This window comes from Nipponia nippon, unplaced genomic scaffold (assembly GCF_047370975.1).
Source record: "Nipponia nippon isolate SJK-2023a ecotype South Korea unplaced genomic scaffold, ASM4737097v1 scaffold_4, whole genome shotgun sequence".
Taxonomy (NCBI): Eukaryota; Metazoa; Chordata; class Aves; order Pelecaniformes; family Threskiornithidae; genus Nipponia; species Nipponia nippon.
Genome location: NW_028262358.1, coordinates 5,529,906 through 5,544,654, shown reverse-complemented (window position 1 = coordinate 5,544,654; position 14,749 = coordinate 5,529,906). Strand labels below are relative to the sequence as shown.

Here is a 14,749-nt window from a genome sequence, read left to right as displayed (position 1 = left end):
CACCTGCCTGCATGTCATCTTGAGTGGCTGATGTAACCTCTTGCTCTCCTCTTAGCAAAGCTCAGGTGTTTCTCTTCCAAACTGGATCATCATCACACTGGGGGGGCGGGCACTGAATGAGGTTGATGTGTAACCTGTAGCAGACTTCACTGCTGTTCCTCAGAGAGGAGGTCCATGTAACACCACCAGTACCACATCTGCTTATTAGCAGCCTCAGAGTCACTCATTAGGCACAGAGCTACTAGAAGCTCAGGATGGAAAGTCTGTGGGTGCATCGGTTTTAAACTCCGTAGCATTACAGCTTTTGTCAGATTGTTCTGCACACCACACTGCAGCATCCTTCTAAAAGCTGGCAAATACATTCTTTAACAACTGTTACTCTATACACCATGAAATTCCTTACACGCCTCTCATGCTCTGGTTTAAATCCTTCCAGCATTCCCATTTTAAAAAAAACACTACTTTTCAGTGGTTTATAACTCAGCTGGAAAAATTTTGCTTTGGGCTGAAACTTGGTACAAGTCATAGGAATTCACCGAAAACACTCTTTTGCTTTATGAAATGCAAAACAAAGTCAATAGAGCCATCTTTAAACTGCAAAAAATCCCAGCAGGGAAGCGTACTATAAGGGTATGCCTCGGACAGGAACGAATGCTGTCCTAGTGCACAGGCGATGCGGAAGAACTGAACTCCCGTTCTCACTCAGAAACAGTAAATAGAAAATGGTGCATAATAAACATCAGTATGTGAGCCTCGCTCTTCTGAACAGCCCTGTTAGCACAGCAGATCCCAAGTACTCATTATGGTCAATTCTATTTTACTGTTACATTTTGTAGTTTACTATTTCTCATTACAGCCTATTGTTTCACTGGAGAGTTTGTGCATGCCTATTTACATGAGAGACCACAGAGGTTCAGATTAATAATCATCATTTTTTAAAAACCCTTTGAAGCAGATTAATTTGATAGAAAACAAAGACTCTGAAGTGGTTATTGGATACTCAAAGGCAAATATTTTTCAAAGTCACCGAACACGCATTCGTCCGAAGACCTTCTTACAGCCAGAGTGCCAAAGGAGATTCATTTCCCCTGAAATCTTTGATTTTGTGGGGCTTCCACTGCCGAGAAGAAACACTCCAGGCAAGATAGGGGGTTTGGGAGTAGGAAATGCATACATATACACACAATGCATAGTCAACAATGAGTTAATGTTAGTATTCTTCATCACACCGCGTGGCTAAATACGCATCAACTTTCACAAGGTTGCTGAGGAAAGCACTCACTAAACATAACAGGACTCGTTCTCATCTCAGTCAGATCTCCAGGTAACACCTGTGTATCGCTGAGTAACACCTTTAACCTGAAAGGCACACCTTTTGCCAGAATTTAGCCGTATTTTATTACTGCAGCCTTTAGGTTTACAATTGAAAATCTTTTTTCCAGTTAGTCTACAGCAGACAGGTTAGTCGCTGAACATCCACCGTGCATGGAGAACACCTCTTGTCCTGCAAATTCTATGTATACAATATACGACTTGGGAAATAGCACTTAAACTAATAATTTAAACCGTTGCCTAATTGCTTGCACTTTCAATCTGGAGACTTAAATCACCGTTAACTTGACCTCTGCATATACCTGTGGAAATTTCTTGGTAGCTTACCAAAAATAAAACAATAACTGCAATGACAAGGCTGAGGTTATGCTGCCTTTTCCTATGCTAAGGAAAATATCAACTGAAGGAAAACATTTTCCCAGGCAAGTCATTCAAGCTTAGTTCCCAAACATGAATAATCTGTGTCAAGCCAATGTTTACTAAAGCGGCAAGGTCAGGATGCTGAGCTTATTAAAAACATATTCGCTTATTATTGTAATTAAAATTTCACACTGCAAGTTGTTCAGTTTTTTGGTGTTCTTTCCCTCCTTGAGGGTGTTTATCACAGGTTTATAGAGGTCAGGCTCACACATTTGGCTGCTGGACAGGCTGAAAGCAATGGCAAAACAGCGATACGTAACAAGACAAGAACAGTTGTTAGACACAAACTGCTCCTTCTCCCTCTCTCTGTTGTCCCTCCAGTTGTTGCTGTGGATGTCTTCAGCACAGCCTAAATATCAGCAAAAATAGGTGAGCTGTGTTAAGGCTCTCAAAACAAGTTATCCTCAACAATTCTCCTGACATTCAAACTGTCCAGCAAGCCTGCCTTCTTTCCCAACCACTCCTCTGCCACAGCTCGAGCCTCGCTATGCCCCTCTGTCTCCAGACACCATTCGCAGACAGACTTTTTGGGGCACCCGCTCCTCCATGCACAACTGAGACACAAACACCCAATGTTGTATTGTAGAACAAGGCTAGCAGAGGACTCGTCCTTTCTGTTTTCCTTCTCTGCAGCACAGCAGCCTTACTTTCATGCTCTGAGAAAAGGAAAGCTAAACAGTGAAAAGCTACCCTTCTCTGCAATGGTCCCAGGCATAGCCTGCAAGTGAAGAAAGCAAGCCCAGCTGCTGAAGAGCTGTGCTACCAAAGGCAAAGTGAAAACCACGCTCCTCTCCTATATGAGGCAATACAAGTGTAGAGGGTTAGGAAGCAGCAAGTGGTAAGGGGAAGGCGGATGTGATTTTGAGGCAAGTGTCATGCCCTAATGAGCCAAGAAAGAAGAGTGCCTTCTGCGGAGGAAGGAAGATGAGCGGGGGTACCCAAACAGCGAGCCCTGGGAGAACGCGCGCAGAGCTTGGCAACCCCACCAGAGAGAGAAGGAGAAGGGCAGGAGATAGAAGGAAGGAGAGGGGCTAGGAGAAGGGAACGGGAGATGGAACGAGAAAGAGGGAACAGGTTGAGACGACTACGTTACGGCGACAGAGGTGGCAACGTGCGCAATAAAACAAGGGAGGCAGGAGAGGAAAACGCTCGCAAAGAAGCCAGCTGAACACAGCTCGCACCGGCCAAGCGAAGTGAGCGGAGAGAACCTCTGGATAAAGTTTCCCCGGCAGCCGGCCGCGGTTTAACAACGCCCTTTGGCCCGGCCCGGCCCCCACACGGCGACTGCCCAGCCCGGCCGGGGACACCTATCGCCCGCCACCGCGACCGTCCCCGACCGGCCGCCAACTCCTCCGCCGCCTCAACTCCCGCCGCGGGCCGGCCCCGCCGCCCCGCACCTGCCCTCCGCACCGGCCGAGGCGGGCACAGCGCCCCGCGGGCCGGCCCGCCCCGGCTCCCCGCTGCCGGGCAGGGCAGGGCCGGGCCGGCCGCGGCCCCAGGCGGCCGCAACATGTGTGCTGGAGCCCTCCTGCCCGATCGATGCGCCCTGCGCGTTCCATAAGCCCGCCGTGCCCCTGCCGCCCTGCCCCGAGTGGGGCACGGCGAGGGGAAGCGGGGAGGAACGGAGGGGGAGCTACTCACATCGTCCCACTTGACGAATTTGATGCCTTTCTTCAGGGTGTCGGAGACGCAGACGGGCTTGAGCTGGAGAGCGTGCACCCCTGGCTGTGCCCCGGCCATTTGCACCGCATTGACGCGCTCTCCCCCGGAGCGGAGAAGCCGCGGGAGGCGGCCGCCTCAGGAGGGACGCCGGGGCGCCGGAAACGGCCCCAGGAGAGAGGCCAGAAGCCGCGCTCGGCGCGCCCGGAGCGGGCAGGGGAAGCGGCTGCCCGGGCGACGAGGGCGAGAGCCTTCACTGGCGCCCGAGGAAGGACCTGGCGCGGCAGCGGCCGGGGCGAGCCATGCAGCGGCACATCCTCTATATACAGCCGGCTCGCCACGCACGCACACGCCCGCCCGCTCTCTCACACACACGCACACGCAGGGGCACGGAGCGAGCGCCGCTGCCCGCTCCGCTCCCCTCCCCTCCCCTCCCGCCCCTCCTCCTTCCCCGGCAGGCTCGGCCCCCGAGGTTCCCCCGCGCCGAGGTCAGCGCGCCGCGCCGGCGGCACTGCGGCGCCACCTGCCGGCGCTGGCTGGCGCGGCGTCCGCCGCGCCGGGCCTCGGGCTCCACTCGGGGGGGAGGCCCACGGGCGAGCTCCCCCCGCCGAGCTGAGCTCGGCGGGGGGAGCTCGCCCGTGGGCCTCCCCCCCGGGACTGGTCCCGGTCCACCAGCTGCCGTCCTCGAAGTGCGGTCCCGGTCAGGCCTCTCGGCCCTCCCCCCGAAGCGAGAAGGACAACAGGAAGACGCTTGAAAATGCACGCGTGGGTCTCTGCTAATGCAGCGTTCCGGCTGAGAAGGGAGCAAAGGTGAGTGTCTGCGTCGCTTGTCCTAGTGGTACCGACGTCAGGGGGATGCTGAGTGCAATTTTAGGAAATGGTTATGGCAAAAGCAGAGTAGAAGGGCAATGCTTAGCCTGCAAAGTGATGAGTGCGATGCCAAGAGAGGAAAGACTCTTAAAGAGAATGGCACATACAATTCCCATCAAAGCTTGATGCTTTAAATACAGAGAAATTGCTTTACCAAAGCTTTTTGCTCTCATAAGATGAAGAGGCTTCCTCAGAACGAAGGCACATGCCCTTAAGTCAGTTTTAGGTATGCTTAAACTCATAAGGCATAAAGACAGCAAAATGTCCTCTTGCCCAGCAAAATCCTAAATCCAGGGGCTTTAAGGAAATGTTTTTGAAGAACAAAGTTATATGTGCTCCACAAATGACCTTCTCTCTGTTAGAGCCCCTGTGCAGTCACAGCAGAGATAAAGCATCAGATGACATAGCACAGGAGATTTCTAATTTCTCTGTAGAGGTTTCCCGTTGACCCTTATGATTTAGGGGCAGCAGGTCAAACTTCTACTATAGATAAAGCAAATGATGTAGAAAGAACGTCTTTGAAGAAAAATTGATTTAGTTTCAGAGGAGTGATATTTCAAAAAATTATTAGGTAAAAATATATACAATCCGAGTGGGGAGATGTTCTTTTTTTTAATTAAACAGCTACAAAACTGGCATATTGGACTCCTGATTTGCTCTTACTGTTAGTTACAGAGTTGTTAAAGCTCTTCCTCTGCGCCTCTTCCAACTCCTTCCCCTTCAATAAGAAACTTTTCATTGCCTTTAGTGGGCGCTGAACCTGCTCCGTTACAATAGTCCGTGCAGGCAGCGTACACATTCCAAGGCCAACTAATCCATTTGATCTATTTTTTTATTCCTATCAACCTTCCATGCAAATGCGGGCGTCACATCCGTCAGGATGAAAGTCCGCTCTCTCACTGCTGTGCTTTAATTTCCATTCATTTGCCATCACTTAAAGAAACAATAACAAAGTCTGGGTTTGACTGCACTGACGTAAGTACAGGATTGCTCTGTGACGGGGTAAGGGAGGGAGATTTTCAGTACCATTTTCACAACTGCCCTTTCATCCCGGTATATAGTATACAAAAGAATAAAAATAATAATATTAAAATGCCCCAGAAAATAAGAGCAAAGAGCACTGACGCTACAGTACTTAGCCATGATCCCTTAAGCACGTGTATTCACAGCAGTCTGCTGAGATCAACTAGTTGGAGGATGTAAAACTACGACGGGTGGTGGCACCTCTGTGGCAGTTTCCTCAACAAGTCCGTCATACATTTTCCCTTGGCCCAGCCTTCTTTACAGTCTCTGTCAGGGAAAAACAATCACCATTCACGATGATATCTCATGATTCCCGATGATACCGTAGACTCCTGGCAATGTGTTAGTCTGAACGTGGAAGAGGTGATCCTGTAGATCAGTATAGGCTTTGATACCGGTATCCGGAATTTCAGATATGAAGTATTGTTTGGAGCAATTTTGTGGCTTTTCAGACTTAAGTATTTTAATGTGATGGTATTTGGCTGAAGAGAAGCATGCCTTTTATATGGCCGATATCTAATGGATATTGCATCAAAAGGAGGAAGAAGCACAAAAGGAAATGGGACAATGACTGTGCCTTTTAAACAACAGTTCTGGAAAGTGCTTATGATTCAGCCTTTGCTGAAATCCTGGGCTCAGTGAAATCAGTGGGAATTTTAGTTTCAACCCAGATAGCTAGCTTATGTGTTATCGCTATTGCTTAATTAGCATCTGCTCCAGCTAAGAATACATTTCTTGGTACGTAGTACATATTGCAAACACTTAAATTCAATGCACATCTAAATTCAAGCTTTCTTTTCCACAAAGCATGGGGTCAGTGACCTGGAAACCAGCTGCGCTCAGCAGGATCGCTACACCCAGAAAGAGTACGAGTATCTGATCATTAGACGATTGGACCGAGTCTGGCCAAAGAGGAGCCGGACACCTTTCTCCAAATGTGCAGTAAGCCTCACTGAATATCTAAAGTATTATGCATATCTTCTATTTCTTCTTGACTCAGCCCCTTTTAGTTCCAAGAAATTAAAGGAAAGATGTACTGTTAGAAAGAAACTCGGCAGAGGGCTTTTTCAGGTAGTTACGCAAAATCGTACATATCAGATGAGATACATGCTGGTCTCATATTGCTGCAGGAACTGATTTCTGGATGTTTTCATTTTTGCAGGTTCAAAAATCTCAGCCTGGACAGTAAAATGATTGCCTTGTGTAAATAATACAAGTTATTTGAATGCAGTATACCCATAAAACATTATTTTTTATATAACGTGCTTGGATACCAATATTTCATTTCCAGGGGAATAAACTGAATACACAGTATGTTTTAGATACACATGTGGAAACATATGTAGACAAATAGGAGAAAGGAGCAATAACTGATTTAAATAACAGACGGCATTAATCAAAGTCAGGTCAAATGAAGATACAACAAAAGCTATCCTGAAAGACTGTATCATGAGGTGATAGGAGAAATGCATTAAAAATAAAGTTTACTCTTTTAAATTTTATTTCAGAGAAATATATATGAAATATCTCAATGTCACTTGCTATCCTGAGTTTATTGGTATAAGTCTACATTTTGAAAAGAAGCAGTGGCCTCACCCTTGAAAATGCAAATGGTGCACCTAACATACTGAGAGTTAAACAGAAGTGGCAGTGTTTGCAGGATTTGGGATTAAAGATAAACTCAGCTTCACCAGAAGTATATCATCCTAATTGCATTTTAAATTGGGACGAATTATAATTTAATCATTACTGGGAGCAGGATTATTAAGTTCTACGGAACAGCTCTTCAGAAAAGAAATATAGAAAATTTGACCCTATCTTTCTGACAAAAGCTCAGTCGTTCAGAGGAAAGCACCTTTCAAATAATGCAGACGGTAGAACTCAAACCTTACCAATGAGAGATGAGTGCCACAGGGTGTGGTGAAACTGCCTTGTGACTGTCATGTTAAGAAATGAAACCTACCAAATGCAGTAGTCCCAAGAGAGACCACAATTATTTTTTTTAGTCACTCATTTACTAGAAGAATTCACCTGTTAAATTAATACTTCCATAAACTCGCAGCCAGTAGCCATTGGAATATGTTTATATTTAATTTGATCCATTTACGAGATGTCATAGGTACATAATGACGGCAGTCAGACATATCCTTTATCTTTACGAGCAAGACTGATAACTTATGTGGCACAGCCACTCAATCAGGTGACTCTTCAAGAGTGAATATAAAATTCTGGCACACAAAACACCACCATAGCAACAAAGGCAGCCTGGCAACAGCAGCTGCTGCACGAAAAGAAATTGGAAGAGGAGGGGGAATCTTGTACAAAAGTCCATTTCCTGTCAAAATCATTTTTTTTCCTTCATATCAGCATCATAAATAGCTTTAAAATACTGGGAGAATAAAGATGAATGCACAATGTTTGAAATTACAACACAAATAGTGTCTTTGTGTATATGAAATGACCCAGTCACTGCTACACTCACTGGGACCATATTTTACTCCGGATAGATTGACCTGGTGCACAGCTGGCACCTACGGATCTCTGTGCCACAGGAAACCGTCCACATTTCTCCGTACGACACCCTGCATGAGGAAGAACGAACCCCTGATGGTTTGGACAGAAGATGCTGCCGAACAGAATTCCTCACCCACTGGCACCTGGGACCTCCACCATGACTCTTTTCATGTCATGGTAGGATTAATTCGTTACTGTGGCAACTAGCAGAGCTCTGTGCATGTGCTTTTCATGGGTGCATTTCATACGCAGAATCAGAAGCTGAAACAGCTGGATAGAAATACATACCTTCTACTCAGAAACTTTTCTCCCCTTCACCCTGTCACCGCCCTGAGGGCACTAACAGGCTATAATGGCCCTGATCAGTTCCTCCCTGGGGGCTGCCCCCACCCCTGCCCAGGGCCCCATTTCATTTCAGCCTAGGGCCGTCACTCCCTGCCCAAGTGATGTTGCAGGACACCAGTCTCCAGCTCTGCCACAGCCCTGCCTGGCCATGGGCCCACTGGCCTGGACCCAACCCATGGGCTGACATCCCAGGCTGGCCTTGGCCCAGCCCCATCCCCATGGCCCTGCTGTCCTGGGGCTGTCTGACCCTGCTTCCCCTCATGGGGCCTGATCCTGACCCCTACCCACAGGCTGACATCCTGCCCCAGCCCCACGGAGGTGCCTGATGCCCTGGGCTGGGGGCTGCCCCCTCAGCCTGCCCTGCTCTTTCCCTGGGGATGGTGGGATGGGTCCCGCCTGGCCAGGTCCTTCCCTGCTGCCCCTCCATCCCATGGGACCCCCCCACAGCCCTCAGCATCCTGGTCACCACGGAGCCACCAGCCCTTGTGGTACCCTGGCACTCCCTACCTAACTGACCTCTACATTAAAAAAACTATTACCAGAAAAAGACTAAATTAATGCAATACTTGCACAGTTAGAATCACAAGTCAAAAAGTCAGTAGATGCGTTCCCTAGAAAGTGTTAATTCACCCCTTTTTATGTAATATAACCTGTTCTTGCTTCTCTGTTAAGTTTATAGCATAATACATTCTTGCAGATTGTTAAAGCCAGTCCATAAACCATACAATGCATTTAAGAATGCTGAAGTTAACTGTGAAAGACTTCATGGCCTACCAGATTTGTTAAATCACAGCTGGTGTAAACTGTCCAAGGTCCACTGACTTCAAAGCTGTGCATTTGTTTATACCTTTTGTAATGTCTGCACCTTTGACTTGTTTTTTTTTTTTTTTTCTTCTAGCTCTTTACTATTGTCCCAGCTGTATAGGCAGATTAGAACCAACTGGAAAGCAGACTGTCTTACCTGCTTTTATTTACATCCAAGTTTAGCTGTGAGTTGAACTAAAAGACATTAAATGGGTTGCAAAGCAGACATTACCTTGAAAAAATCCCTAACCCTTTTGGAAACCAAAAACTATGTGCTCTGGACTCCATAGCTGCCAAATGAACGGGGCCTCTGTGCTTAATGCAAAGAGGAGACTGCCTGGTTTATGCTTTTCTTGCAGTGCCTTAAAATTACAGAAATCCTCTCATGGTCTCTTTTGGAAGCATAACGAAAGAGTCAGCATACACTTTCTCTGGATTCCCCTCTGTAATTCCCACAAAACTATTATGTGTATCGCTATGAGACAGCAATATTCTGCTTCTAGGAAAAAGGAAAATAGCCCTCAGCTGTATTTCCCATTACCACAGTAGACCCATATCCCATGGAAGCTAATGAATTTAGACCTAGGTTACAAGTTTGGTACAGTTTTAGAAAAATGAATATATTGAAGCTGGAGGCAAGATGGTTTGTCTTTAGAAAGGATGTGAGATTATGAATCTGAAAAAGTGAATTCCGTTCTCAGATCTGCCTCAATCTTCCAGGTCCTTCTAGATGACTCTGTTGCCCATTTAGTTCCTAAAGGCAAGCAGCCCAGCATATACATGCCCTGCGTTTCTAGAGACCACCATAGCACAAGGGCTTGGTTTAAGTAGCTTAAAAATAAAGGGTCTGTACACCAGCAAGTATACTTCATTTCCATTAAACATTTATAGAAAGGGTTTTATAATTCTTTCACGTGACAAAAAGTTAAGAAGTTTTGTGTTGAGTTTGTTGCATTGGCGATTTGACATTTTTCCAATTTTTTTTTTTTTTTTTAGATTTCCCAAGTGCCATTGTGTCTTTTGATACTCCTCACAAATTAAGCCAAAAAGATTTTGATGGTATACCTTATCGTGAAGTAAAGCAGCTCATTTAAAATTTTATGTCTTGCTATAATCCACTAATATTTTTCTCTATTCTCTTTTCAGAAGTATTCTTATAATACACTATTCTGAATCATCAGAGACTCTCATTCCCATTCTGGCTATTTTACAGAACTTGCAGTTGTAAAAGGTGAAATTCCACAACTGACAAAACATTAGTCACAAAGCAACAGAACACCATTTACGTAGTTGAAAACAGTTGCTCTAAACTATATGTCTAAGACTTGGTGCAATTGTGTTGTGATGTAAATCTTGAGCCACAATATTTCTTCGAATGAATTGTAACTCTTAATGGCAATAAAACAACTCCCAGTTACATTTCAGAGAAGCTGATTTAAATTTAATTCAGTTCTTAATGTTGTTAGTCTAAAAAAAGCTCTGGTCACTAATACCATGTCTAATGGAAGCAAGGACTAGCTAGTCTCCTACAGTCTACTAGCAGCCTAAGCACAACTTCGAAAGTCAGGCTATCTGAGGATGACAATGTCCTCCATGACCATAAACCTCAAGCTGAACCGAATAAGCTAAAAGTCATTATGGCCTATTCAAACTCTTATGCTGCCTAATCATTAATAATTTTAGTAAGGACTTTTTCAAGATTTACTGCATTCTCTTGAAAAAAATAGAGCACCGTTCACCAGGAACAGTAGCTGCTGCAGTAGTCTAGGATTTAGGGAAAAGCTATGAAGCTAGACATGCAGGTTCAGTGAATGGTTTGGTTGATGGTACCATCCCTCTGTGGCAAGGAAAAGCACTAACAGGTAAAGCACTTGGCTGTCTGGGAGGCAATCTGCTCTAACAGGATGCCTGCTGAGCAATCAGAAACAACATTTACCAACCTCCCAACCAGAAAACATTGTTAGAAGCATAAAGACATTGTCAGAGAAAGGTAGGAGATTAAACGGAGGAGGAAAAATGCCTTTTTTAAAGAAGACCACAGGCTACATCTTGGTATTTATGAGCAAAACATAGCTGGCAGGAGGAGGAGAAGAAGAAACAGCCTATGTCCATCTATTCCATAGCAGTACAAGATCACCAACAAACAGTGCTGGTTGCCTTACTCCCATTTCCTCTTCACATTTTGCATCAGACATTAAGCTCCACAAAACGCAAAGTCCTCTTGTTCCAATAGAAGAGAGATGAAGAGGACTAATAGGTCAAACTGAAAGGGCCCAATCACATTTCGGTGAGAAGTCATTCCATCAGCTTTGATGGGAGTTCAAACTGGCCCTTTGAAAGCAAATAACATAAATTGTCTTGCAGTTATCTTTTTATGAGATTATGCAACAGTTTTGATGAAACAGCTGATGATTAATTTAGGATTCAATACTCATTTTCCCAGTAGTCTTGTAAATATAAAAAAGGTCATGACATATAATTTCCAATAAGGAAGAACAATTATTGTAAAGAAATCTTGGGTTTCAGAGCAGCCAGCGGATACAGAACTGCAAGCAAAACAAAGCTAAAAGTGAACATCACAGACTATAATAAAGAATACCTCCTGACTTCTCTAAAGACAGTGAGATTTGCAGTACTCATAGGAAATATCTGGTACATGCGCTGATTTGAATTAATAATCCCACCATCAGTGTTGCTAGTATTTCACAGATCATCTGCAAGCAGACTGTCTGCTTACAAAATTAATCTGAATGTAAATGCTCATTAAAGTATATTTTTTATTTATTCAACAGAAGAACCAAGAACAATAGACATTATTTGCTTTTAGAGTGCCAAGAATATGTTAACTTATTTACAATCTTGTAATACAGCAAGAATTCAACCATGAGTATAGCCTCATTTTCACATACACATTGTTAGCTGTTTGGACAAGGGCTGTTTATTACTAAGTCAGCGACATAGACAAAGAGAGGACATGTGCTCAGAGTATTATCACTCCCCTAAGAGACCACTATCTTACAAGAAGTCTTAGACAAGCTGAGAACTGAGTCCAGATTTCCAAGAAACCTAATCAAATACTGTTTCTCTGTTCTCCTACATGCCTCACAGCACTGATAAGAAAAGACAGATGTTTTAGATATGATGCAATAGCAAGAATTAACAGAGCAATATAGGGTGGGGGAAAGGATCTTGTGATTAACGTTATATAAACATCAATCGATGGTTAGTGTTTAATATTATTTGGTACCAAGTTTGTCAATAAAATTCTAACCATTGATACTATCTCAAAGCTAACATAATAGGAGTTATTCTGGAAGAGGTATTTGAATTGAAGCATAGCTGCCTTGCAGACTAGTTCAGGAAAAGCGCATTAAAAAAGCAGAGGAGAAACACAGATGTGACTTCAACTTGGCATTTCAAACAAAGTCACCAAAAATTCAATAATGTGAGCTCATCACTACGACGCCAGAGCAGTGTCAGTCCTGCTTCAAGAGAGCTTCAAATCCAAGTGCCTGATCATATACAGCATCGATCTTCCTTGGTATTTCACTGATTTCCATTGATCTGTAGGTACTGATTTCTTCTTGGGATCGGCTCATAAAAGGTGATTTTCACAGACAGAAATGGGACATGGGAACTCAAGAGACCCTCAGTATGGAGGCTGCATCTCTTTAAAAAATCCAGAATTTTACATGCAAATTAATGATGGGTATCTATTTTTGATAGGACATGCAAAGTGCTAACATATGACTGTATTTGCACAAAGGTAGGCTCTATATGCTGTGAAGCAGGCATTTCAGAGTCAGAGCTCCTTGCTGCTTTCCTTTCTCTACCACTATTCAGTGAAAACCTCCTCCTACCTCAAATTACTGATCTAAAAAATGGACATGGGCATTACCTGGTAAGCATCTAGCAAGCTGTAATTAATATCGCACCATAGAATGTTGCTAAAAAAAATACTAGCTTTATTGTAGAAAAATGTAAGACAGTAAATTTTGGCAGTGGAGACACAGGCATTGGTTTGGAGCCAATTTGCTTCCCTAGCAGAAAACTGTTTCCCTCTCATCATTTTGTGGAAATAGTCAGGCCTTTTACTTATGTGACAAAGTAGAGCAGGAGGGTGAGGAACCCAGTCCCCAGATTCTATGCCCTCAGTATCAGCTCTGTGTCTTTGCCTCTATTATGGGGAAATTCTCAGCGCCTAAGACCTCCCTACGTATTTTTTCAACAACTTCCCACACCAGGGAAGAACATGTACATCTCAGCCCATCCCCATGCTCCAATATTTGGCATAAGATCATTTCATTTTGTACTAGAAATGTTTTAATACCAGACTGTTAATGCAAGTGAAGAATTCCAGTTATTATGTGTGTAAGCATGGAAAAACTTTGTAGTCAACAGAAAATGCAATGCAACCTGCAAAGACAACAAACTGTGAATCTCAAAATAGTAGTGTGGTGATTGTAGAGAAAAGTTGGTGGATAGATAATTTCTTTTTTGTAGTGTATCTTAACAACATGCATCTCGGACTGGTGTATATAAAAGTTAGTTACATTACCAGGTAACACAAAACGCGATCAGTGTTTATTAATGCTGTGGTAACACATGCAGAAGAGAAGGGGTTTCATTAAATGGAAGCAATAAAATAATAAAACTTGTGTCATGCATGCAAAATTTGGAAAAAAACCAGAACAAAGACCTGTAGAAACAATTTCACAGAGCGCTCTGAAACATTTATGATCATTGAAAGACTAGCAAGTTCAAACCAAACTGCAAAGATACAAGAATGACCGATTTATGTATAGCCCCTAGTAGGATACTCCAAAAGTGTTCTAACATACTGCTACTAGTAGGAAATGATGGACTTCTGATATGCCCTGGAAATGCTATGGTCTTCCCACTTTCCTTCCTGAACTGCTTTGAAGATAACGTTTCTCCACTAACTTAGACAAGGTTGGAAGGGCTGATGGGCTTTGAAATCTTCCATTCTCATTTGGTGGGTGAATCACTGTTCCTCAGTGCTGTACCAGCCTGAGCAACCTCTTATTCACATTTTCTGCTAGATGGGATTTTGTCTCCCTGGAGGGGCAGGCATCACGTTTGAGAAGCTTTAGGGAACACGGGTTTGCAGACACTGCGTACCAGCCTGGGAGGGCTGGGCAGCAAATTGGCAGTGTGATCCCCTGCTTGTTCCTGGCATGACAGGGTATTGTGTACTTTCGAATACCTTTGCATGTTTCTGAATGGTTTCCACCAAAGCTAAGAGTGTAATTATGTGATAAATACAGTTTGTTCCTCCATAGAAAAAGAGCATTTTAAATAAGGCTAGACTGTGCTCCTGTTCAGGTTGCCGAACAATTTTTTTTTCAACCTTCTCTTCTTATGCACACATCTTTTATAAGAATTAGCATTTTGGGATAGTATTTTCTCAGCATACTTTTTTTTTTTATAAGAACATTGAATATAAGCACATTTTTAGGTATTTTCTGAGGTATCAGAAAGGGAATTGATAAGCCTTTTTCCCTTTATGTGGATACGATAAGTAATATAGATATGTTGTCTGTGCATGCACACATTCCTACTTATATTAAACCGTAAAAATGTTATGCTTGGAACATGGCATACAGGTATGCCTTCATGGAGAACTAGACCTCCTACTGCAATTCTTTTTCTTCATTTTCTAAATCAAATTATTTGAAACAAATTTTCAATAGAAAGAATACTTATTTTCCTCACTGCAACACTTAAGTCCTCAAGCCCAATTACAGCTCCTTTTGCCAGC

At 43.9% G+C, this 14,749-nt stretch overlaps 1 protein-coding gene and 1 long non-coding RNA gene across 4 annotated transcripts in view; one reads left to right on the top strand and one right to left on the bottom strand.

The window, feature by feature from the left end:
* The window catches only part of PLCB1 (phospholipase C beta 1), a 407,361-nt gene extending 403,539 nt beyond the window's left edge, over window positions 1–3,822 (bottom strand). For both annotated transcript variants that reach the window (XM_009476210.2, XM_087775450.1), the window contains exon 1: window positions 3,394–3,822. In XM_009476210.2, the coding sequence (XP_009474485.1) occupies window positions 3,394–3,492 (99 nt within the window). In that variant the 5' untranslated portion in view covers window positions 3,493–3,822. The remainder of the gene's footprint in view (window positions 1–3,393) is intronic.
* Window positions 3,823–4,041: 219 nt separating this feature from the next.
* On the top strand, window positions 4,042–13,298 carry LOC148053077 (uncharacterized). 2 transcript variants are annotated; one of them, XR_015708373.1, is made up of 4 exons: window positions 4,042–4,221; window positions 6,112–6,246; window positions 7,812–7,995; window positions 9,062–13,298. It is a non-coding gene; the product is annotated as an uncharacterized LOC148053077 (long non-coding RNA). The 2 variants fall into 2 exon arrangements; XR_015708372.1 differs by having other exon boundaries at window positions 7,812–13,298.
* The last annotated feature ends 1,451 nt before the right edge of the window (window positions 13,299–14,749 follow it).